This window comes from Zootoca vivipara, chromosome 1 (assembly GCF_965207765.1).
Source record: "Zootoca vivipara chromosome 1, rZooViv2.hap1.1, whole genome shotgun sequence".
Taxonomy (NCBI): domain Eukaryota; kingdom Metazoa; phylum Chordata; class Lepidosauria; order Squamata; family Lacertidae; genus Zootoca; species Zootoca vivipara.
The window spans coordinates 113,781,409-113,804,607 of record NC_142582.1 but is presented as its reverse complement, the minus strand read 5'-3'; the positions used below and the strand labels follow the sequence as shown (position 1 = coordinate 113,804,607).

At 44.3% G+C, this 23,199-nt stretch overlaps 1 protein-coding gene across 3 annotated transcripts in view; it reads left to right on the top strand.

Moving 5' to 3' along the window:
• Positions 1-23,199, top strand: part of LGMN (legumain) — a 29,130-nt gene that overhangs the window by 1,020 nt on the left and 4,911 nt on the right. Inside the window, exons 2-12 of one of the 3 annotated variants that reach the window (XM_088672843.1) lie at positions 1,370-1,461; positions 9,273-9,441; positions 12,584-12,681; positions 13,182-13,263; positions 14,359-14,444; positions 14,560-14,635; positions 15,819-15,881; positions 17,160-17,226; positions 18,521-18,639; positions 19,652-19,741; positions 21,499-21,699. In XM_088672843.1, the coding sequence (XP_088528969.1) occupies positions 9,304-9,441; positions 12,584-12,681; positions 13,182-13,263; positions 14,359-14,444; positions 14,560-14,635; positions 15,819-15,881; positions 17,160-17,226; positions 18,521-18,639; positions 19,652-19,741; positions 21,499-21,699 (1,020 nt within the window). In that variant the 5' untranslated portion in view covers positions 1,370-1,461; positions 9,273-9,303. Of the gene's footprint in view, positions 1-1,369; positions 1,489-9,272; positions 9,442-12,583; positions 12,682-13,181; positions 13,264-14,358; positions 14,445-14,559; positions 14,636-15,818; positions 15,882-17,159; positions 17,227-18,520; positions 18,640-19,651; positions 19,742-21,498; positions 21,700-23,199 lie in introns of all 3 variants that reach the window. The other 2 variants (XM_035107142.3, XM_035107132.3) reach the window with 2 other exon arrangements.

Genomic DNA, 23,199 nt, shown 5'->3' with positions numbered 1-23,199 from the left:
TGAGTCCTGAGTGGGGGAGGAGTTGGTTTGGTGTTCAGCTCTGTACCTTGTGCAATAGGTGATAAGAGAGTTTAGAGATAAACTTAAAATTCCACAAGTGTAAATATTTAGCCACAGGCTTGCTTTTGAAAGTTGTTTGCAAACAGGAACCAATAATAGGCAGTGAAGAACTTGTAATGTATAATGTACTGTATTTTCCCATGTATAAGACCCCTATTTGGGGGGGGACTCCAAATTAAGGAAATGGGGGGAGATTGCCCAGAGTTGTTAAGCTCGGGGGGGGGATTGCCAAAAAACGCTCAACTGCCTGACCGCCACTGCCAATCGCACACCTCGACCGCCCAGTTGCTGCAGCAACAGCCAATCGCAAGCAGCCCTTGCCGCAGACACCAGTCACCCGCCCAATTGCCACTCAAAATCTCCTGCTCGCAGCTGCCACCAATCGCTTGTACCCCCTATGCACTATCCATGTATAAGAGACCCACAATTTTTAACACTTTGTACTGGTGCAGTCGGTGTGCTTGAACTATCGAAGCCATGTGCCTTGGTGAAACTGCCAGTAGGTTCAGGGAAGACTAAAGCAGGAACTAGTTCTGCCTTGTGTTGAGAGAATTCATAAGGAATTACTTTCCCACAAACCAGCCATCCAGTGACCCGTTTTGTATAAATTTGTCAAAAGCCATCAGTCATGATGACAAAATTGAACTTTTTGTTTACAGGCTGGGTATCTCCCCTTTGTGCAGACATATTATTGGATGCTGAAGACAAACAACAGAAATAGTTATTAACGCCGTGCCTGGTCCCTGCTGGGAAATTTCCCAGCAGGGTTTGGCTAGTCATTGAGGGAGACTAGATGGGCTTTATTCCAGTTTGGTGAGGCAATTTTGATTTGTTGTTGAGCAGTACCGTTCTCCACGCTTCAAAAAAACCCAAAAATTGTATTGGCTTTTAAACAAATGCAAATACAATAACCATTAAACACTTATCTAGCAGTACAGCTAACGGTGTTTGTTCTATCCATTGTTTCTAAACCAGTGGTTCCCAATCTTTTTTTGGGCCATGCCCTACCTAAGCATCTCTAAAATCCTGTTTCCCCCCCTGCCCCCCCCCAGTGACATATAATTCTAATTATTCAAAAAGTGAACTCCTATTCACATGGAGAAAGGCCATTAACAAGCTTCCAAAATTAAAAATTAAAAATTACATTGCCCTCCTGTGGGGCGTGTGCCCCATATTGGGAACCATGGCTCTGGACATTCACTTACACATTCAACAGTCAAACATATTACTTAACATAAACCTCCAGCCATGCTGGAAATCCATTAACACTTGGAAGATCACAGGTTCCCTTTCTTTCTTTTAAATAAAGATTGAACAAATCGTCCTGTGACATGCAAGTGGTGCAGAACTTAATATAGACACTGTCTCCGATTCTCCCTCTGCCATCGCTGCTCCTTGGAGGTGTGCGTGAAACTGAGTTGCGGTGAGGTTAGTAGGCGCACACCCTGAAACATAAGGTTGGCTTTGGAAGGCTGTATATTTGTGACGACATTTGTCAATTACTTGGCTGAACTGGCTCCTCTTGTAAATCGCTTAACCAAGGGTGTAGCATGTAGTGGTGTAAGAAGCATTATTTTGTCCTGCCATTCAGGAGTTTCAACATGAGTGAAGTGGTATCCTTTTCTAGTATTTGTGTAGTTCTGAAGCTGTATGAAAGGGAAGCTTGGTTGAGATGAGTTGACAAGACAATTGTCCCCTCCAAACACAGCTTGTTATCTAATGCAAACCTTTCCCTGTGAAGTCTGTGGCTTCGCAGACAAGCACCTGACTCTGGCTACTGTGGGTAACAGGATGTTAGACTAGATTGGCTTTTGGTCTGATGTGGCAGGGCTGTTTGGTTGTTATGATCAAAAGGGAGTGCCGGGTGTTTGTTGTAGGGTGAACCTTCAATTCCATGCAGTTTCCTCCCATGGTTCAACAGGCCTAGCCAGCCCCTTGTGTGGGCAGAGTGTGTGCCTAAAGAATACAATCCTTCCATGACGCCCACAGAGGCTTCTCCAGAGGCAGTGCAGAAAACACTAAGGTTTAGAATGAAGGAAGCCAACTTTTATTATTCTTTTAAAAAATACTTCAAAATTCATTTTGTGAGATTTTTTAAAAAAGTTGATTCCAAATATTGTTACATTGTGGTGTGTTATCATAGTCTTAGAGTTGGAAGGGACCCACAGGTCATCTAGTCCAACCCCCTGCAATGCAGGAATCTCAGCTAAGCATCCATGACAGATGGCCATCCAACCTCTGCTTCTAAAACTCCAAGGAAGGAGAGTCCACCACTTCTCATGGGAGTCTGTTCCACTGTGGAACTGCTCTTACTGTCTGGAAGTTTTGTCAAATGTTTAGTCAGAATATCCTTTCTTGTAGCTTGTATATTCTATTACGGTTTAACACCACGCATGGGAAACTGGCCAGGTTACTGCATATGTGAAATAAATAAAAATGGCCTATACTATCTTAATAAAATATTTATCAGGTAGCTTCATCAGAACCAACTTATCCTGGTCTGTGAAAAAGAACAGAGGGGGAGGCAAACTCTAGTGCAATTTCTTTTTGGCAATGTTTAACATTCCATATGTTTGATTGAAATTCCATCGTACTTTATCTAGGAAAGACAATGGAATTCAAACCAAAGGCAATTGGCTTTTGGTGATTTCTATTTAAAATTTGTCGGGTGCTTAGTTTTGCTATTGTTCTCTGATCAAGTCTGGGATCTGATAATATCGATTTTATCACCAGTTGTGCCCACATTATAGTTTAGTCTTCATTTCAAATCTGACCTCATTGTTATCAGATAAGTTGTCCCAGTCTAAGAACCATGCTGCACAGAAAGGAGAAAACCAAAGAACATTACCTTTACCTATGGTATAATTAGGTTGAGATGAAAGTGAAAAAAGGGGTCCTTCTCTCTCTCTCTCTCTCTCTCTCTCTCTCTCTCTCTCTCTCTCTCTCTCTCTCTCTCTCTCTCTACACACACACACACACACACACACTCTGATAAGATGAGAAGAAAAAACGTGCTTTCTTAATTCTCTCACATTCCCCAGCCCTGCAGAAAATCACTTCCCACTACTGCAAAAAGGGAGAGTTAGGCTGAGCAAACATTACGGTGACGATAGACAACCTCCAGACGTTGTTGGATTCCAACTCCCATTAGCCCCAGCTTGTATGGCAATTGATCAGGAATGATAGGCATTGTTGTCCAACAAAACCTTGAGTTCGTTAGGTTGGCTGTCCCTGTGTTCGGACTTACCGGTAACTTTCGAACTGCTAAATAGCATCAACCTCTTCATATTGTGTTATAAGACTTGGGGTGGGGGGTGGGGGGGAGGAAGGAAGGAAGGAAGGAAATGGCTCTGCAGCAAATTTTCCCGCACAAGAACAACTCAAAATGCAAACAGCAGCCTTTGCCAAAATAATGCCAGATATTTTGGACTACCACCGTACTGCCTGGGGCCTATGGAAGTTGTCATCCCACACATCTGGAGGGCATAGGTTGGCAAAGGCTGCACCACAGCCTTGTATTGATCTCCTTGGCTGAAATGACCCAAGTGCAAAATAGTTGTAGATGGAAGGAAAATGATTAACTACTTGATAGTGTGTTCACTGCTTCTGATAGTTGTGCACATTCCCATTGTTAGGGTTAAAAGCAAAATCAGCAGAAACTGGTTGAGAAACTTACACATAGAGACCAAGACAAATGCTTGGTTTAATGGAGAAAGGAAAAATTACAAAAAAAATTAAATTAGGCTTACACAGAATACCCACACAACCAAACCACCCACCTAGAGCACACTGGGAAAACGCCCAGCACAGAGGCAACACACAACACCCCTGATATACCCTGCATCATCAGCTTCACAGCAACACCTGTAGAGCTGCTCCACAGCTGCAGAGCCCCAGTCATTAAATCTTTCCTGACTCTTAAAGGTACAGTGAAACAATAATGACACTTTTACACAATCATTCAACACCCATATGCTGGCTGAAAGCAAGGACCAAGGTCCAAAGAAGTGCTCAGCTCTTTTTGCCGCTGACTTTCTTAAACAGGATCTCTCCAAAACCTCACTGCAAAAGACTTTTTAAAAATAGTGGGGGTTCACAATTTTTGGCTGCCTTTGGTACTCAAGCCACGAACTCCTGGTTGCCATCTTCTCCTCTTGGTGGTTTGGCAACTGTGAAGATGGCACTTCCCAGTCTTCATAGACCAGTAGAGCCCAAGAATGGAAAAAAAGAGGGGGCAGAGGCATATGGCTGTAATTCAGTGGTTTCTGCTCCCTCCAAAAAGAAGTGGGAGCTTAGGAACACTTCAAGAAGTCTACCTCTACTTTTTATTCCAAATGAGGTGGGGGGCGACTTCATGTGGTTAATGTCCTTGGATTTCTTGTCACCTTTCTTTCTTTGTTCAGAGTGTATAATCCTTTATGAGGAGGCAGAAGATCTTATGCAAACTTTAGCCGAATTGACCTTTTCTTCCTGTTGTGATTCTTTTCTGATGATTCAGGCATAACGTGACTTGGCTGAGGTAATTTATTATAAGCATTAGTTGTGTATCCAGGCCAACTAGTTTAAACAGATAACACTTCTTAACAGAGCTAGCTGTGCTGTGTGGCTTCTCCCCCCACCCACCCCCATGGGTGTAGCCGGGGGGGGGGGCAGTTGCTGCCCCAAAATCAATAAAAAATTGAGTTTCTGCCCTCCTAACAAAAGCCTGCCCCTCCTAACATAAGGGAAGGGACCCAGGTGGCGCTGTGAGTTAAACCACAGAGCCTAGGGCTTGCTGATCAGAAGGTCGGCGGTTCGAATCCCCACAAAGGGGTGAGCTCCCGTTGCTCGGTCCCAGCTCCTGCCATCCTAGCAGTTCGAAAGCACATCAAAGTGCAAGTAGATAAATAGGTACTGCTCCGGCGGGAAGGTAAACGGCGTTTCCGTGCGCTGCTCTGGTTCGCCAGAAGCAGCTTTGTCATGCTGGCCACATGACCCGGAAGCTGTCTGCGGACAAACGCTGGCTCCCTCGGCCTATAGAGCGAGATGAGCGCCGCAACCCCAGAGTCGGACACGACTGGACCTGATGGTCAGGGGCCCCTTTCCTTTACCCTAACATAAATCCTGGCTATGCCCATGCCCCCTCATACTTTTGCACACATGCGAGTGCCCACACAGAGTTTAACACAGGCATCCCCAAACTTCGGCCCTCCAGATGTTTTGGACTACAATTCCCATCATCCCTGACCACTGATCCTATTAACTAGGGATCATGGGAGTTGTAGGCCAAAACATCTGGAGGGCCGCAGTTTGGGGATGTTTGGTTTAACACATCCTAGTATCTGTACTTTCATACCATGAGCAGTAGCAAGTTATTGGGAGAACTGTTGTTTGGTAATGGCCTCATATACGCTACACATTTAAAGCAGTATCATACCACTTCAAATTCTCATGGCTTCCCCCAAAGAATCCTGGGAATGATAATTTAAGGATGCTGAGAGTTGTGAGGGCAATAGGGGGTTGCCTAACAACTCTCGGCACCCTTTACAAGCTAGAGTTCCCAGGATTCTTTGGGAGAAGTGATTAATGTTTGACGTGGTATCATACTGTAGCTCAAACTTGTGCAGAAGAGGGCAAGCAAAATGATCAAGGGTCTGGAAACCAAAGCTAATGAAGAACAAGGTTGAAAGAGTTGGGTTTGTTTAGCCTGGATAAGAGGAGATATGATAGCTATCTTCAAATATCTCAAGGTCTGTCACGAGGAAGATGGAGCAAGCTTGTTTTCTCCTGCTCTGGAGGGTAGGACTCGAACCAGTGGGTTCAGGTTACAAGAAAGGAGATTCTGGCTAAACATCAGGAAGCACTTTCTGACAGGAAGAGCTGTTCAACAGCGGAACAGTCTCCCTCTGAAGGTTGTGGACTCTCCTTCCTTGGGGGTTTTTAAGCAGAGCTTGGATGGTCATGTGTCGTGGGTGCTTCCGTTGAGATTCCTGCATTGCAGGGGGTTGGACTAGGTGACCCTTGGGCTCCCTTCAACTCTTCACTTCTATGATTCTTTAATCTATAGTGCAGATGGGGCCTAAACTATGGACTAGGAAGTTCCTGGTTTTAATTACACACCTACTGTGAACACAATAGGTGGCCTTAAGGAAGCGACTCTCTCTGTCCTCCATCCACAAAATGGCGCACAACACTGGTTTTACTCCATAGGGTTGTTGTAAGGATTATAACTAGAAACTACACGTGAAGTGCTTTAAGGCACTATATAAGTATAATAATAATAATAACAATAAAAACAACAATAATAAATTTATTATTTATACCCCACCTATCTGGCTGGGTTTCCCCAACCACTAGCTATTATTGTAAAGTAATGGAACTGATGCCATTTATCTGTTGGATCTAATTGGCTCCAGATAGACTCTCTAAATGTATTTAAATATTAAAAAGAGAAACCTTTGCCAAAAGTACTATTAATGGTCTACCTTAATATAAATAAGTGACTGTACTGAACTGAAGTAGACTTCAGGGCAGGCTTCCTTGTAGCTTAACAGGTTGTATGTGCCTGGTGAGTTAGTCTGCCCACCGTCGTCTTTTGTCTTCGTCAGAATGATACGCCATTGAGTCCCAGAGACTCCTCAGGCCTCTCCACACACCATAAACCCTTTGTACCATCAACTGCTCACAAAGAGAAGGAGGAAGCAATGCTAACTAGGCAGTGCCTGGCTATATTCTTATCCTAGCTGCACACTGTGGTGGTGGGCAATGATTCCTGTGTCCCACTGGGCAGCCACCTTGTCCATTGGGCTACGTGAACGTGCTCACTAAGCTCAGATTAAGGAGCTAAGACTTTCCTGCCAGGCTGCATATCATCCTAGAGGCCCGTGCTCCTCCTCTCTCCTTCCATGCTCACCACAGACCAGTGTCTTTGCCCATCCTACACAGGCTTTATTCAGATGCAAGTCCCAGTGAGTCGCTCTTTCAATGAGCGTGAGTACGATTGCATCTTTGGGAAGACACACCCTTCCTTCCTCTATCTTGGAGCTGCCCTACTTCCATAACAGTGTGTGTGTGTACATATATAACTAAATTGAGATAATTATGTTGTCCACTGTCACTTATTCCAACGAGGGATAAAGGCAACCCAAGAGAAATTGGGCAATGTGGTGTTCTTACCCCGAGGGTTCCTCATTCGGTTGCACCAGACTAATTTTCATGGAAGACAGCTTGCCTACTGCTATTGATCTTCCTGTTCAATGTGAAGAAGCTGTGAGTGGGTGTGTCTTGATGCATTCCAGGGCACATTCTGTTTCTAGGATGGGGGCGGCTAGACACACCCACACAGGAGGACTGGATAGCAGCTAACCACAGACATGAGCATCCCAGAATCCCTTGCAACAATTAAGGGTTTCCTTGTTAGGCAAATCAACGATGGCATTGTTTACCTAAAAGATTTGAAAGAAATAATGCCACTGGATGACAGAACCAGCAGCATAGGGAGAGTGTGAAGAGGAGGGTGCACATAGATTCACAGGCCATTTCATTTAGAACAGGGGTGAGCCTGCTGGGGGAGGCCTTTCAGCCCAGAATCTGGAAAACTGTATGATGGCATCTAGACCTACATGGGAATCGTGAACCTACATGCTGGAATCTTCTGTTCCGGGTGGAGCTCATGCTCCCAGAGTGTTTTATTTATTTCTAAAATCATCTATAGGGCATATTTGGGGATGTAACTCAAACAAGTCGGCTTGCACGCCATAAAAAAATACAGGAAAAACCTTGCGGAATCAGCTACTTCAGAAACATAGGCTAGTTACAGGAAACAAAAGTGACAAAATATCCTAGATGAATAGAAAAGTTATTCATCTTTAAAATGGCTCTCTAACACTGTAAGCCTTATTTAGAAGAAGACAGACTGAAATAAATGATTTTTAAAAATAAATTTAAAAACTACTTTAAAAGCTTGCAGGGGCCAAACATACGTACCACCATGCAGAGGGAGCACTACAATCTGGGGCCACCACAGAAAAGTACCCCCCCCCGGTACTGCCACCATGAAGCATCTACTTAATATCATTATTTTGATGCAATCACTAATGGTGGTATCTAATGCTAGTCCTATTTAGAAATCATTAAGGATGACTAAGAACCCCATCTGCACTGTACATTCAATGCATTGTACATTCACTTTGAACAGTCTCATAACTTCCCCCAAAGCATCTTGGGAACTGCAGTTAAGGACGCTGAGAATTGTCATGAGACCCCTATTTCCCTTGCAGAGCTGCAATTCCCAGAGTTCCCTGGGAAGAGGGTTTGACGGTTAAACCACTCTGGGACTGTAGCTCTGTGAAGGAAATAGGGGTTTGCCTAACATCTCTCAGTACTCTTAACAAACTACACTTCCCAGGATTCTTTGAGGATAAGCCCTGACGGTTTAAAAGTAGTATGATACTGCTTTAAATTTATACTGTATTGCAAATGGAGCCTACTTTCATTTCAGTTGGCCTACTTTGAGTAGAACTTATGTCGCCCTAATTTTGTGACATGTGATCCTTATTGCACTACCTTCCTAGATTGGCAGCATCACATACTTTATTTGCCACAATGAACAATATGTGAGAACAAGTCTTGTTCAGATTCCCTGCCATATCTTGGATTTGTGTGTCCTCATTTCCCCCGCCTTAAAAAGGAAGTTGCAGATTCACTTCCTCTGCTAGACTTCGTCTTGAGGGATGTGTTGGCATGCACAGAGCTATGATCTGTACCAGTGTTGTTGTGTTGGTTGCTAAAAGATCTGCAGTGCCATTTCTCTTCTGCTTTTCCTTCATTCTGAGGCAGACAGAGCCATCCCTTTCCTCCATCAGGATGGCGCCTTGGTTAAAGAAATGCAATTACAGCAAATTCTAGGAAGTTTGTCTCCTGCCGGTTTTAACTGCTGGCAAGAATTGTTTTACAATCCAGTGCATGCTTACTTGGAAATTCTTGGGTGGGTCTTAATTCTGAGCAAGCCTTCGTAAAACTGGGCTACCTGACCACACTAGCCCCAGTAACAACCCAAACTGCCTCTGTTTTTACCTACACCAGAAAGAACATCCAGTGTCCCACTTCCTCTGGACTTTGAACTACAGTCTCTTAAAACTGGCTCTGCACAATAAAATTGAAAGGACATCTGCAGATTGTGGCTCTTCTTCCTCACTCCTCCCCCAGTCTGACATTTTATTTGTGTCCCATAGTTCCTGTACTTTGTGAAGAAGGAAGTTGAGCATGGCTTTGAAGGTAGCAGTACTGCTCAGCTTTGTCCTAGGAATCAGCACCTTTCCCCTGGAGGACCCTGAGGATGGAGGCAAGCATTGGGTTGTCATTGTCGCTGGTTCCAATTCCTGGTATAACTACAGACACCAGGTAAGAGTTGGCTGGGCGAAGGGAGTTGTTGCATTGAACAAAGTTGGGTTCTCTCTCCTGGCTCTTGCATGCATGAACACCAGTTGGTTTCTCTTACATAGCACACAGGTGGTGAACCTCTGGCCTGCCGGCTTTCGTACTTGGAACACCAGGGCATTTTGGCCAAGCCACTCCCACTTCCCTTACACCTGATGTCATAAATGATGTCAGATGTGAGGTGGGTAAAGATGTACCAGGGCCATAGGGGGTTTGCAGGCGCTTCTGATCAGCGGCACCTAGAAAATCCTGCTAGCACCAGACTTTGCTTGCACAATCAGCTAATTGTGTTTGCAAGCAAAAATGGGTCACCTGATGTCACTGGGTGGTTGACAGGTGGGTGGCTCTGCCTGTCTATGACATCTGGCCCATGAAGGGTGTGGGAGATCAGGGATCCAATTCATTGGCCAGATCCAGTTCCCCACCTCTGCTGGAGCCCAAAGGCAGGGATGGGCAACCTGTGGCCCTCCAAAAATGGTTTGACTTCAGCCTCCATCATCCCCGACTATTGGCCACGTTGGCCGGGGCTAATGGGAGTTGGAGTCCCAGCAAGAAAGGGGGAAGCTGCAGGTTCCCCATCTCTAGGCAGAAGTAGTGTCACTAGGGTCTACTGGGGTTGAATGGTCTGGTGATTTTGAAGATTCTGTCTAGAAGGTCATATTTACACTTGCAAGTCAGCACATAACTATGGCGCAATCCTCAAGTGTGGACATTCATCACATGAGCTGAGTATAAGAATGACTGGGATTAAGTCATTAGGCAGTTTACTTGCCAGCTTGTTAAACTAGCTGATTAATCTGCTAAATATTGCAGTCCGAAAAGCTTACCCTAGCATTCTGGGGACTCTTTTGTTTTTATTGAAGCCGTGGTGGTACTGGTAGGCTGCTGTGGTTCTCTGTGCCATCGTAATCCTGCAAGCCTGAAAGGTTTGCACAGACGTTTAGGTCTAGCACACTTCTTCCCTCCCCATCTATAGTGCAGAAGTAGGCTGGCACAAACAGAGCTACGTGGGAAAGCTTGTGCAATCTCTACTCAGCTCTCTAACCTTAATTGCAAGCAGGTGAGGGAGAGGCAGTTGTGGTTAGAGGATCGAACAACACTGTGTGGGGGGAGGAGGAAGTTAATTTTTTTAGGCAAGGACTATAAACTGAAAGTCAGACATGTGAGGAAGGCTTGTCACAGACTTATAGCAGCCTGTGTCTCTGATGTAGGTTCTTGCACAATTAAGTAACTTTGATTTGTTCCGGGTTTGAACTTCCCAGGGTAGGGTTTCTTAACCTGTGGTCCCTATGCTCTTAGGCAGAGTCTATGGTTGAGCTTCAGGAAGTCTGTGAATCAGGTGCCAAAAAATAAAAATCCTTTCCCCAGTGCAGTAAAACGATTTGTATGTAAAATTTTGTGAGTATGTGTTTATGCACATTTTTCTGGGGAGAGGATTATCAGAGGGATCCATGTTTATCAAAAAAATAAAGCTAGCTAAAGCTACATTGATTTTGTTCTGAAGACCACCTCTTGAAAGGTGCTTCTTTATTTTTCCTTCGCCAAAAGCATTTCTTAGATAATAATGGGCAACATCTTGGCACGTGATAAAGCTAGGAAGTAATCAGAGTCTCTGCTAGGATAACAGCCAGTGCAGAAGTGTGCGAGTCTTCATCAAGAAGACAAAAGCTGCAGATTTGGGTGGCAACATTTGTAGGAAAGGATGCAAAAACAGATCATAGAGACCCTCAGCCCAACTGTGGTCTGTTGCCTTTTATGGCCCAGAACACAAAAAGAAACCGGGAAAATGCCTGCTGGAATAAGGAAGTCTTTGTCATGTGATTGAAGTTCAGCAAGGAAGGGTGCCTTGGCCATATGTCATTGAATTAGACTTGTGGTTAGAGCAGACCCCCTGACATCAACGTGACTTAAATCTGTTAAGTCTCATTGGTTTCAATAGGTCTATAACCATGGCTAAATCTGAATCCAGTCCCCTGTCTTGCTGTGTGTGTGTGTGTGTGTGTGTGTGTGTGTGTGTGTGTGTAGGAATCTGCTAGTTTAAACAGGTTATTGGTAAACCATGTGGTGGGTTTTTGCAAAAGGTTCCAATGTTTACTGAACGCTTGAAGTATTTTGAAAGTGATTTCTTAAAGTGGTATTATGAAACTTAAAACATCTGTGTTTGGCTGTCTTGGAGAAAGGGGCAAGGAAATAAAAAGGCCTTTGCAGGTGAACGTGCTGAAGTCTTGAGAATTGTTCTCTTGGCATATATGCAAGCCTACATGATGCAGGACTTGTTTCTGCATAGCAGGGGTGAGGGGCCTGGTGTGCTTCAGAGGTTGGACTACAATTCCCATCAGCCCTTGCTCACATTGCAGGCGATTAAGGATGATAGGGGATACAGTCCAGCAGTCTCTGTCCACATTGGGGTGGGGTGGGGACCCCCTTAGGATTTCCCCCTATATTTGCATATCTTGTGGTTCCCTTGAGTGTGCCAATACCTGCCTCTGTTTTTCCGTTGCCTCATTTTAACTACAGGTGACTCCCCACTTACGTGAGTGTTACATTCCTGGGTACTACGTGTATATATGAAATCACGTATAGTGGGGAACACCATCTTAAAAAGCCTGCAAACACCCTCTAAACCACTTGCTGCTTCTTGGGTTTCTCAGCAACCAAGGAAGATGATGATGCCTTGCATTTAGGTGCCATCTCAAAATACTCCTCATTCAAAAATTCATGGGATTGCAGTTGCAAAGGCTTCTGGGATTGCTAGCATTTTCCCTGCTCGTTTATCTCCATTTTTGCAGTTTTCCCACTCTTTTGGGGCCATTTTTGCCCTTTCTGTGCCTTTTGCCATTTAAATTTTTTATTTATTTCCTGGCGCCGTACAAACATGAGTGGTTGCGCGCAAGTTTAATGTGTGACAGGTTGGTTTGGTTTATAAACCTATCGGCGTTGTGATGAAAGAGGGCTTTGGGGTGGATTGTCCCGGGTTTAACTGGAGATCTCTTTGCGTGAAAACAGAGACTTCCACTGAGGCCAGTGACCAGTGCTACAACTTTTCTGTTTCCCATAACACATTTAAAAATCGCCTAGTAAATAAAACTGCCCTTTGTCTTTTCAGGCTGATGCCTGCCACGCTTATCAAATTGTGCACCGGAATGGCATTCCAGATGAACAAATCGTTGTGATGATGTATGACGACATTGCCTTCAATGAGCAGTAAGTATGCAGGGCTGTTGCTGCCTATTGGGAGTGGGGGACCGGTGGCCTGTGGTTCATTTGTTGCTGAACTACAACTCCCGGCGCGCATGGCCTGAAGGCCCAAGAAGTTGGTGGGAGTTGTAGTTTGACAACATCTGCAAGGCTGCAGGTTCTCTACCCCTGCTGTATATGAATCTAGTGTCTCTGTTGCAAGACCTAACAAAAGCATCTCACGGAATGGCAGGCTTCGCTCATTGTTAGAAGGGGGCCAACTGCTACACTTCTCAAGTGTTTAGTCTCCTGTTTTCAAACAATCCTGGATTGTTTGCGTGAAGCACAGTTTGGTGGCAAGGAATGCCTTCCATCAGCTTCAGCTGGTAGACCCAGCTGCCCCCCTGTCTGGACAGGAATAGCCCATTATTACATGTTGTAGAGGTTTTCACTTTTTTAAAACTCGGAAAAGAAATGACTTCACTTTTTGCCACTTTTAACATTTCCTGCCCGCTTCCTCACTTCAGGAATCCAACCAAAGGCATCATCATCAACAGGCCCAATGGTACAGATGTGTACAAAGGAACACCAAGAGACTATGTAAAAGAGGTAGGAACTAGATTTATTCGCTTGGTAACCTAGGAACATTGCTAGCTTTGAATATCAAAAGTTTCCCGAAGAAACAGGATTTTATTGACCCACTTGAAGAGTGGGCCACTAGAGTTCTGACGCTGTTGTCCAGAACCTAGCGACCTTGCCTTAATTTAAATGTAAACCACGCATTTCAAGTGAAGCAAAGCTAGTTAATTGTAAGTACACTGTCGGTCCGCTAGCACAAAATCCACTGCATCCAAACCCCCTCCTGCATGGCAGATCAGAGGCTTGGATTGCAGCCTGAAGTCCTGGCAGTCTTCCAGGCAATTGGTTCTTTGTTCTGCAGCTGATGGGCATAGAGATCAATTCGTAATTCACCATTGGCTTTCCAAGTCTGTTGGGGATACTCACTTATCTCAGCCTCACTTGTATTAAGTTTAGCTATCTATACTACCTTAACTTCCCACTGCCATCAGTTTACTCAGAATGCTTTCGAAACATCCTAGTAGCATGTATAGTAGGTTTAGGGGTAAGATGGACACCTGTGGTAGAGGCAGGATGAACTTGTAAGCTAAGATGTTTGGTTTATTAAAGGGATACTATAGACAGATACTGATATTGGAGTGTTAATGGTGTTTGAAGACAGTTTCTGAAGACCCAGGAGACCCTGTCTCTGACACTAGCCTATAAGAATTTTTTAACTCGCTGAATTTCCTAAAACTCTAGCCCAACCAGTTACTCCCACATCCTAGTGCAGCTACTAGGGATAATCTGCCCTACAAAGCAGCCATCACTCATAGTAATGGGCCAGTACACAGAAACTCTGAGGAAACACTGTCTATATTAAAGGGTGCAGGGTATATGATTCAACCCTGCTTGGGCTCTCCATCTCCCCACATGAACTGAGAGCCAGTCTAAAATTTCAAGGTTCTGTGGATGTGTGTTGCTGGTGAGCATTTTTTTTTAATATGCAGGGTTCCCCAGAGCGCTCTTTGAAAGCCATGGTTCTGCTGGGTAGGAGCCAACACGCAGAAGTCGACTTTTTATTTTATTTTAAAAGGAATGTTGCTGTTGCTGCATTTCAGCTTCGAATCTCTTTCCAACCTGTAGGATGTTACACCAGCAAACTTCCTTGCTGTGCTCAGAGGTGATGCTGAAGCAGTGAAGAATAAAGGATCGGGGAAAGTACTACGAAGGTAATTGGAAAGACGCGAGAATGGAATGCCGTTGTTTCTTCATCAGTATAGTTTTAACACCAAGTTGGAATTTAGGTAAAAGATTGGAAATTAACAAGACTTTCTCTCTCTGCAGTGGCCCTCGGGATCACGTATTTGTATATTTCACCGATCATGGCGCCCCGGGACTTCTGGCTTTTCCATCTGATGATGTACGTAATATTTTTTTTCCCTGTCTTACGTAGCACTGATTTAGTTTGCAAGCCTAGAAACAATTGGTTTCTCAAGCTGCAATTTGGCTGCATTGACACATGATGTTAAACCATGGTTTGTTTTTAACCGCAGCTTATTGAAGGTTTATTTTCAGTTGATTTGGTGGTCTAAACCATTGAGACTCTTGGGCTTGCTGATTGGAAGGTCGGCAGTTTGAATCCGTGCGAAGGGGTGAGCTCCCGTTGCTCTGTCTCAGCTTCTGCCAACTTAGCAGTTAAAAAGCACACCAGTGCAAGTAGATAAATAGGTACCACTGCGGTGGGAAGGTAAACGGTGTTTCTGTGCACTCTGGCTTCCATCACGGTGTTCTGTTGCACCAGAAGCAGTTTAGTCATGCTGGCCACATGACCCGGAAAGCTGTCTGTGGACAAACGCCAGCTGCCTTGACCCGAGATGATAGTCGCCTTTGATAATAATAATAATAGTAATAATTTATTATTTATACCCCGCCCATCTGGTGGGGTTTCCCCAGCCACTCTGGACAGCTTCCAACCGAATATTAAAAGCAATACAGCATCAAACATTAAAAACTTCCCTAAACAGGGCTGCCTTCAGTTGTCTTTTAAAAGTAAAATAGTTGCTTATTGCCTTGCCATTAACTGTCCAGGGGTCCTTTACCTTTACCTTTACTACTTCAATATTGCCTGCAAGTGTGAAATGTTTATGGATCTGCTTTTTCAAGACTAAAGTATACGTATATAGATGATCTCATCCACAAGGGTTGAAAACACGAGTAACTTTTTTCTTTTTACAGTGGTCAACAATGAAGTACATACTGTATCTTAGACTTCTCTCTCTCTCATTGAAGGCTAAAAAAGTAGTTGTTTTGGGACTTTGGGCAATATATAACAGCCATGAAAGGTAGCTTAGTCCATGAGAATGCATTGACAGGACACCCAGTGAGTATTTCCAGTAGAGCAGGGGTTGTATTCTTGGCCTTCCCTGCCTCCATCGGTTAATATGGGAATTGTGACAATGCAAGCTCACCTTGCAGGGTTATTGTAAAGATTGCGGATAACTTACTGGGAGTGCTTCAGATGCCTGATTGTATGCTTGATGTGTTTCTTATTACTTTACTGGACAGCAGTGGGATATGATCAGGTACTTCCTTGTTTTTTACAGCTCCATGTAGAAGAATTGAACAAGACCATTTCATATATGTACCATCACAAAAAATACCAGAAGGTAAAATGACTATTTTCCACCTTTATTATAATTGCATAGGACTCAGCTTTGTGAACTTTTCCGCTCTAAATGCTAATTGTTACTGGAAAGGATGTTGTAGTAGAGTCCTAAACTCAATAACAGATGGTGTGGAAAGATGGTGTGATTAAGCTTTCCCTCTCCCCCTTTTTTATATTTAAAAAAACCCTATTGGACTTTATCACCACCTTTTTCTTGCCTATTGAGAGAATCTTGCCTTGGCATGCCTGGAGTAATACAGTTCTGAAACTGGAATGGGAAGTGTTCTGTTTCTCCCAGTTCAAATTTTCTGAGCTTACAGAGCTGGAAAGAGAAGTATCAGTCAACATGGGTTAAGTTTGCATATTCTCAAAAACACCTTAAGGTGGGAAAACGCCCTTAAGGGAATAACCTATGTGAACCAGGAAGTGGCCTCTCCAGAAAAGGAAATTGTTCTTTCTACAGGCTTTGATTTCCATGTATCTTTCCCTCTTCCCTTCCTTCATTCCATTCCTCCTCCCACCCAGCTGGTTTCTATGCATTCTGCTCTGGAGGGTAATGTGAAAATAAACATTTGTTTTTTTAAGGCAGTGTTATATTATTTCTGCTTGATTAACTGGAAGTAAGTTCTGTTGAACTTGGTAGGTGCGTCTTCTGAGTGAATATGAAACATGTATAAGGTCCAACAAATTCTGATAAATGTGGAGTTGAAGTAAGGTGGCGCCTTTTTTATACCTATTATGAGCACAGCTATTCAAAAAGGCAAGAAAGGATGCTCAAGAAACCCAGGGTTGAACTTAGGGACAATTCAGTGAAAGTTGGTTTCTGCAAGTCTTATAGGTAGGGCCAGTTTGCATGTGATGCTAATTTCTGAATAGCGTTATGTGGATAAGGTTAGTGAGTGCTTGCTAGAAGATTGGAAGCTTCTGAGTTAGATTAACTACTGCTTAGTGTTGCGTTCAACTAACTATGGTTAGCTGTTGAAACAAGTTGTATTTGATGAAGCTGGCTGGTTTCAGATTGTAATTGAGATTTAATTACCTTGGTATGGTTTGCACATCACAGTAAGCCGGTTCCCCCCCCCCTCTAGTCTAGAGGCATGGTGGGCAGTAATAATCTATAGATCAAACATTAAAGAGTATCTTCGCTATATGGTGGAGATGGGGCATGGGTCAATGAGCTTATGGGCAAGGGAAAGGATACTTGGGAGAAAAAGCAGGTACCAGATCTTTACCCAAACATCTAGAAGTGTGTCTCACTATTTCTTAACATAAATTGCAGATGGTGTTTTACATTGAAGCATGTGAATCTGGATCAATGATGAAAAATCTACCTCATAATATCAATGGTAAGTGAACAGTCAGCGTTCTGGTCTGAGACCAATCATCGGATTGTACTCAAAAAGTCTCCATTGGGAGGTATTGAAAACGTGAAAGCATTATGGGTTAAATATGGTTTTTAAGTCTTATCTACACCAAGGGTGGGAAATTGGATCTGGCCGGTAGGATCTCCTCCCACCCTCTTGTTTGCCAAATTCAGCATGAGGCTAGAACCGCCTAGCTGTCAGTTGTCTGACATCACGGTCATGTCAGGTGACCCCTTTTTTGCCTGCAGGGTTTGAAATCAAGACTGTAGATTAACTGAACAGCCTGCAAAGCACCTTTCAAGGTGCTCTGCTGATCCTTTAGTCTTGCAGTTGTGAGGTCTTCTGGAGTGCTTTGCAAGGGGCTTCACGAGATCAGCTGACAGTCTGCGGATCACAGGGCTTTGCAGTTGATTGCCGGTGCCTGGAAAGCCTTTCAACGGAGTCAGGTCCTTGCCTGCCCCACACCTGACTTCCTATGCATGACATTGGGTGTAGCACAGGTTAGGCTTGGCTTGACTGCAATGGCTCTGCCATCTGGGGGAGCTTTGAGGGGTCTGGGGGGTTCACTGAACTGATCTTCACCAGCCTTGGGTGCTCAGATGAGACTCCAATGGGGATTATGGAGGTTGTAGACGAATAACATGGGGGCCCTGAGGGTGGGAGTTTAAATATTGAGAGCTTTTACTTTTCTGCTGCCCAGTCGCTGCTTTGCTCGCCAACCCTTCCAGCTGGCACATAATTGGCACCCGTTTGAAGGGTTGCATAATTCCCTGTGTGGAGCTATATGTGTGAAAGCTTTCCCATTCATTCTTCGTCACTTTTAGGGGAAGGCTTTTGAATGTGCTCTGAGCACATTCAAATTAAGTACTTACCGTGTATCAACGTGTGTGACTGGAAACAAGTATAGTATAGATAAGTCTAAGTTAGGTTGTGAAGGATTAGGGATAGGGGTGGGGGTAGGACTCAGGGTGGGGGTGGGGGATTTTTTGTATTTGATAATGTGCTGAATTGTTTTGTTTTGTTTTTGTTTCGTTTTGTTTTCTCATTGTTGTATTTGTTTAAGTTATTAATAAAAACTTTTTATTAAAAATTAAAAAAAAAGAAAAAGAATGTGCTCTGAGCTCTGGATTGGGGCAAATGGGTCTAAAATCGGCTTAAAGCCAAAGTTCTTAATTTCAGCTGGGTTTAGATCGGGCCACTGGGACAAGCTCATAAGGCAGCCGTGTGCCAGCCATTGGGAAGCAAGTAAATAGTGCCCCTTTCATTTGCCCTGCAGTTTATGCCACGACTGCTGCTAATCCTAGCGAATCGTCTTATGCGTGTTATTTCGATGACAAGAGGCAAACCTACCTTGGTGACTGGTACAGTGTCAATTGGATGGAAGATTCTGATGTGGTGAGTCCCCAAGATCCAGTAACTTGCCAATGTATTCTTGGGAGTGTTTTCTCTAAGCTGACCTGATACATGTATAGTACAGGCTTTCCATTGTGCACCCCAGTATTACCAGGTGTGCTGGGGAAAGGGCTAAGATGGCCTAAGATGACTATTTATGGAGGATTGATGCAGGGGACAGCAGTCCAGCAAATACTAGTTTCAACATGCATTGCCATTGTGGGCAGTAGCAAGAAGACCTGTTGTGTTTCTAGCTAACTGCAGGGCAGATATAGGCTGCAAATGTCTGAAAAGAGCACAGATAACTTGTATTTATTAAAGCTATTACTATTATGAGAACTATTTCCACAAACCAAACAGATAAAAACATTGGCGGGATTATTATAATAACCTGCATTTTCATAAGAGTATATATTTAAAGAAGAGGAATAAATGAACAAATTAAGTTAATTTGGATATGTAGAAAATGTTAAAAATAAATTTAAGGAACCGCAGAAAGTGGGGGAAGGAAGTCAAGTTTTGAAATGTAAAAATGATTGTAAAATCAGTGATATGTATAAATTTGAAAATGTATAATTTTTTTAAAAAGAACAATTTCCATAAACCTGTCATAAAAGCATCACAAACTGTTGTACAAAAATATAATCAAATGACATTCAAACTTGCAGACTGAATAAATCTATAGTACTATTTGTTTCATATTTCTCGATGCCCAGTCATTCATTGCAGACTTCCTAACTGACTAAGAATAAATGAATCACAATGGGAGTTTTGCCCAAGAACTAACGATTCACGATGGAAGTTCTGTTGAAGTACCGTTTCAAGTTTTTTGATTGCGCAATCACATTAGGAACTTGGTCAGCAATTGCTTCGTTGTCGTCTTTTCTTTTTAGCTCTCTTCTTTCCCAAAAGGGAAGTAAAACCTTTTCAATTGCGTTGGTATGTAGATAGCTGAATCATGTGCAACTTTTCTTTCTTTTTCTCTCTATGCCTTTTTTTTTTTTTTGGTCTGCAGGAGGATTTGAAAAAAGAAACTCTGCACAAGCAGTTTCTGTTGGTAAAGAACCATACAAACACCAGCCATGTGATGCAGTATGGAAACTTGGTGAGTGTTTGGTCTCAAATGGGCAATTGTGGACAGCATGTTTTGTACCAATGTTTACTTTGTATTTCTTACCCTTGTGTGGTTTTTTTGTCTGTGATACCACAACAACCCCTCTGAGGTAGGTTAGGCTGAGAGATGGCAACCAGCCTAAGGTGAGCTTCATTGCCAAGTAGGTCTCCCAGCTTCCAGTCAAGCACTCTAACAATACGCCAAATCATAGCTATTTTGAACTGGACCTTTCAGTCTGCATCCTAAATCTAATCTTGAAAGTGGAAAAAGCGGAAACAAATGGGGGAACAGAACCTTTATTTCTTACTTTCCTTACACTACTCCCAAGAGCTGGGGGGGGGGGGGTTGCGTACATGGTTTCTTCCTTCCCTCCATTCCTCCCCCCCTTTAACACAACAGCCTCGTGAAGTAGGTAAAGTGATTGCCCATGGTCTCCTGGTATACTTCACAACTGAGCAAGGATTTAAACCTAGGATTTCCTAATCCATCACTCTGGACTATTCCAGCCTTCAGCAACCCTACATTAGAGGGCTTGTGTTGTACAATTTGTTCCTTACGCTTGTCCTCTGCTCTCAAGGAGCTCAGTAGTTTGCTAAAGGCCCCAGGCGCAATTCTTACTCGGGAAGCTTAAAGGCCCAACCCTGCCCTGCTTCAGCAGTCAATCTGTCTCTTAATGTTGCAAGACCAACCATCCAGGGCATGGCTGCTTCCTCTTTCCCCCTTGTCCCTCCAGTTTTTGCAACATGCTCTCCTTCCAGAGCTGAGACGACTCCTGGTTTCCCCAGCCCTCCTTGTTTTCCGCCATTTTCAAATTGCAGAAGGGGTCGTATATCCCTGTGGCAAAGCACATATATCTCCCTGGGTACACATGCCCTGTGACCCCGGAGAGCTGCTGCCAGTCAGAGTAGGTAGACAATACTGGGCTAGATGAGCAAGTAATTTAACCTGGTATATGGTAGCTTCTCAGGGTTGCATCCAACGTAAGCCCCAAAGAATCCTGGGAAATGTAGTTTAAGGCTCCTGGAAGTTGGTAGGAAACCTTCATTCCTCTCACAGAGCTACAGTTTAACAGTCAAATCCCTCTTTCCAGAGAACTCTTGGGAATTGTAGCGTTGAGAGGCAAATAGGTCTACTCTTGTGAATTATTGCTATTTGTTAGTTATATACCACCTTTATCTTCCAAGGATCTCAAGATGGTGCACATGGTTTTCCTCCTCACAACAATCCTGTGAGCTAGGTTAGGCTAAGAGACAGTAACTGGCCCGAGGTCACCCAGTGAGCTTCATGAGAGAATACGGATTCGAACCTGGGTCTCCCAGATCCTAGTCCAACACTCTTAACCATTACGCCACTCTGGCTATCAGTGTATCACCAAGTATGGGTCCTTTGGATACAGTTTGTACATTCAAGCCTCTGTAAATCACTTGCTTATAAAATTACAGGTGCTCTTGAAGCAGTTTAATTCCTCCATGGCTTCCCCGTTCGAAGTGTTTTATTGGGTGCGTTAACGGTGCCTAGAGACAGATGTGAGAGGACCTAGCTCAGATCCTTGCTTTCAATCTGCCAGGTAGCCTTAGGAAACTTGCCCATCTTGTCTCAGGGACTGCTGGAAGAACAAACCAATCGACAGAGAGGACCAGTCCCCTTCAGATTTTCAAGCAATTGCAAGCTTTTGAAAGCTTCCCAAAAATGCTTCCGTCCCATTAAAGTGGAGGGTGTCTTCTTCTTCTCCCCACCCCCACTTGCAGTCCATCGCTCACATGAAAGTGGCGCAGTTCCAGGGCACAAGAAGCTCCTCCAGCGCCCCCATTTCGTTGCCCCCCGTGAGTCGCTATGACCTCACTCCCAGCCCCGACGTCCCCCTTGCGATCATGAAGCGCAAACTGATGGCCACAAATGACGCGGTGGAGGCCAAGGCGATTCTAGAAGAGATGAAGAGGCACCTGGAGGTAAGAGCCAAGAGGGGCGCAATATTAACGACAGTGTGGCAGGGTCGCAAGTAGGCGCTCACTGCACTCATGTGAATGCCGCTAATTTGCGTTGTGTTTCATTTGATGGAACAATGTTCTGAATCACCGGCCCAAAGGAGGGGGAGGGCTCTGTGCAGTGGTTGGTGCAGGGATACAAAAAAAAAAGGATGTTGAAAACATCTGAGCGATCCGTTCTAGTGCTTTATGAAAGGAAGGTGTAGACTTGCAGCAAATCAGCCTGCCAGGTCTCGCAGCCTTTGCAGACATGGGATGGACACCGCAACAAGGAGATGGCTTCTCCATGCCCAAGCAAACATTCATGTATTCTTTATACACAAAACAGCATACGTCACTTGGGCCAGGGCTTCCCATCACTCCACCTGGCCAGGTAAGGCCATAGGTGGCAAATACCCAAATTGTACAGATATTTTCCTTTTCTGGGCTCAGAGACCAGCACCCCAAGCACGCAGATAACATCAAAGCAAGCTGATTGGCCTATATCAAAGAAAGTGCATATAAACTTATACAAGTTGATTGTTACAACTACTGCCAATTAAATGTGGAGTTATCTTGACTACTAAGTTGGCATTTGCAGAGCTTCTGAAATACTTCACCTTTAGGTAAAGGTAAAGGGACCCCTGACCATTAGGTCCAGTCGTGACCGACTCTGGGGTTGCGGCGCTCATTTCGCATTATTGGCCGAGGGAGCCGGCGTATAGCTTCCAGGTCATGTGGCCAGCATGACAAAGCCGCTTCTGGCAAACCAGAGCAGCACATGGAAACGCCGTTTACCTTCCCGCTGTAGCGGTTCCTATTTATCTACTTGCATTTTTACGTGCTTTCGAACTGCTAGGTTGGCAGGAGCTGGGACCAATCAACGGGAGCTCACCCCGTCACAGGGATTCGAACCGCCGACCTTCTGATCAGCAAGCCCTAGGCTCAGTGGTTTAACCACAGCGCCACCTGGGTCCCTCATACTTCACCTTTAGTTCTACACAAACAAGCAGGATATGCCCCTGGGCACTATACTCAGCACTGATCTGCTTGAGTGCTCCTGCTTTGCACATGCAAGGGTTAAAAAAAGCGCTGCTTCCTTAAAATACCTCTTCTGCAAATTTTGGGGGTGAACTTTTGAGCGAGGACGATTTCAAGCATTGCCTACTGGCAGCAGTTTTTGAGAGTCAGCATGCTGCGGTACAAAATACTTGGCTGTGTTGTCCATGGTATTGTCTCGTGATCTCAAAAACTAGCTTGGAGGTGTTCTGTTTTCAAACTGAAACTTCCCGACCTTCCTTTTTCAGTATGTTCTGCATGCACAGTCCTCAGAAAAGGTGCTTTCACAGCAGACTGTGGGAACCATCTGTTCCAGCGTAAACAGAAGGAAGAGACGTGTCGTCGTCGTCCCATTCCCCCCCCCCCACATGAGTGGTGGGGATGTGCTGTGATTTCCCCCAGAGGTCACCTGAGCACAGCAAGATG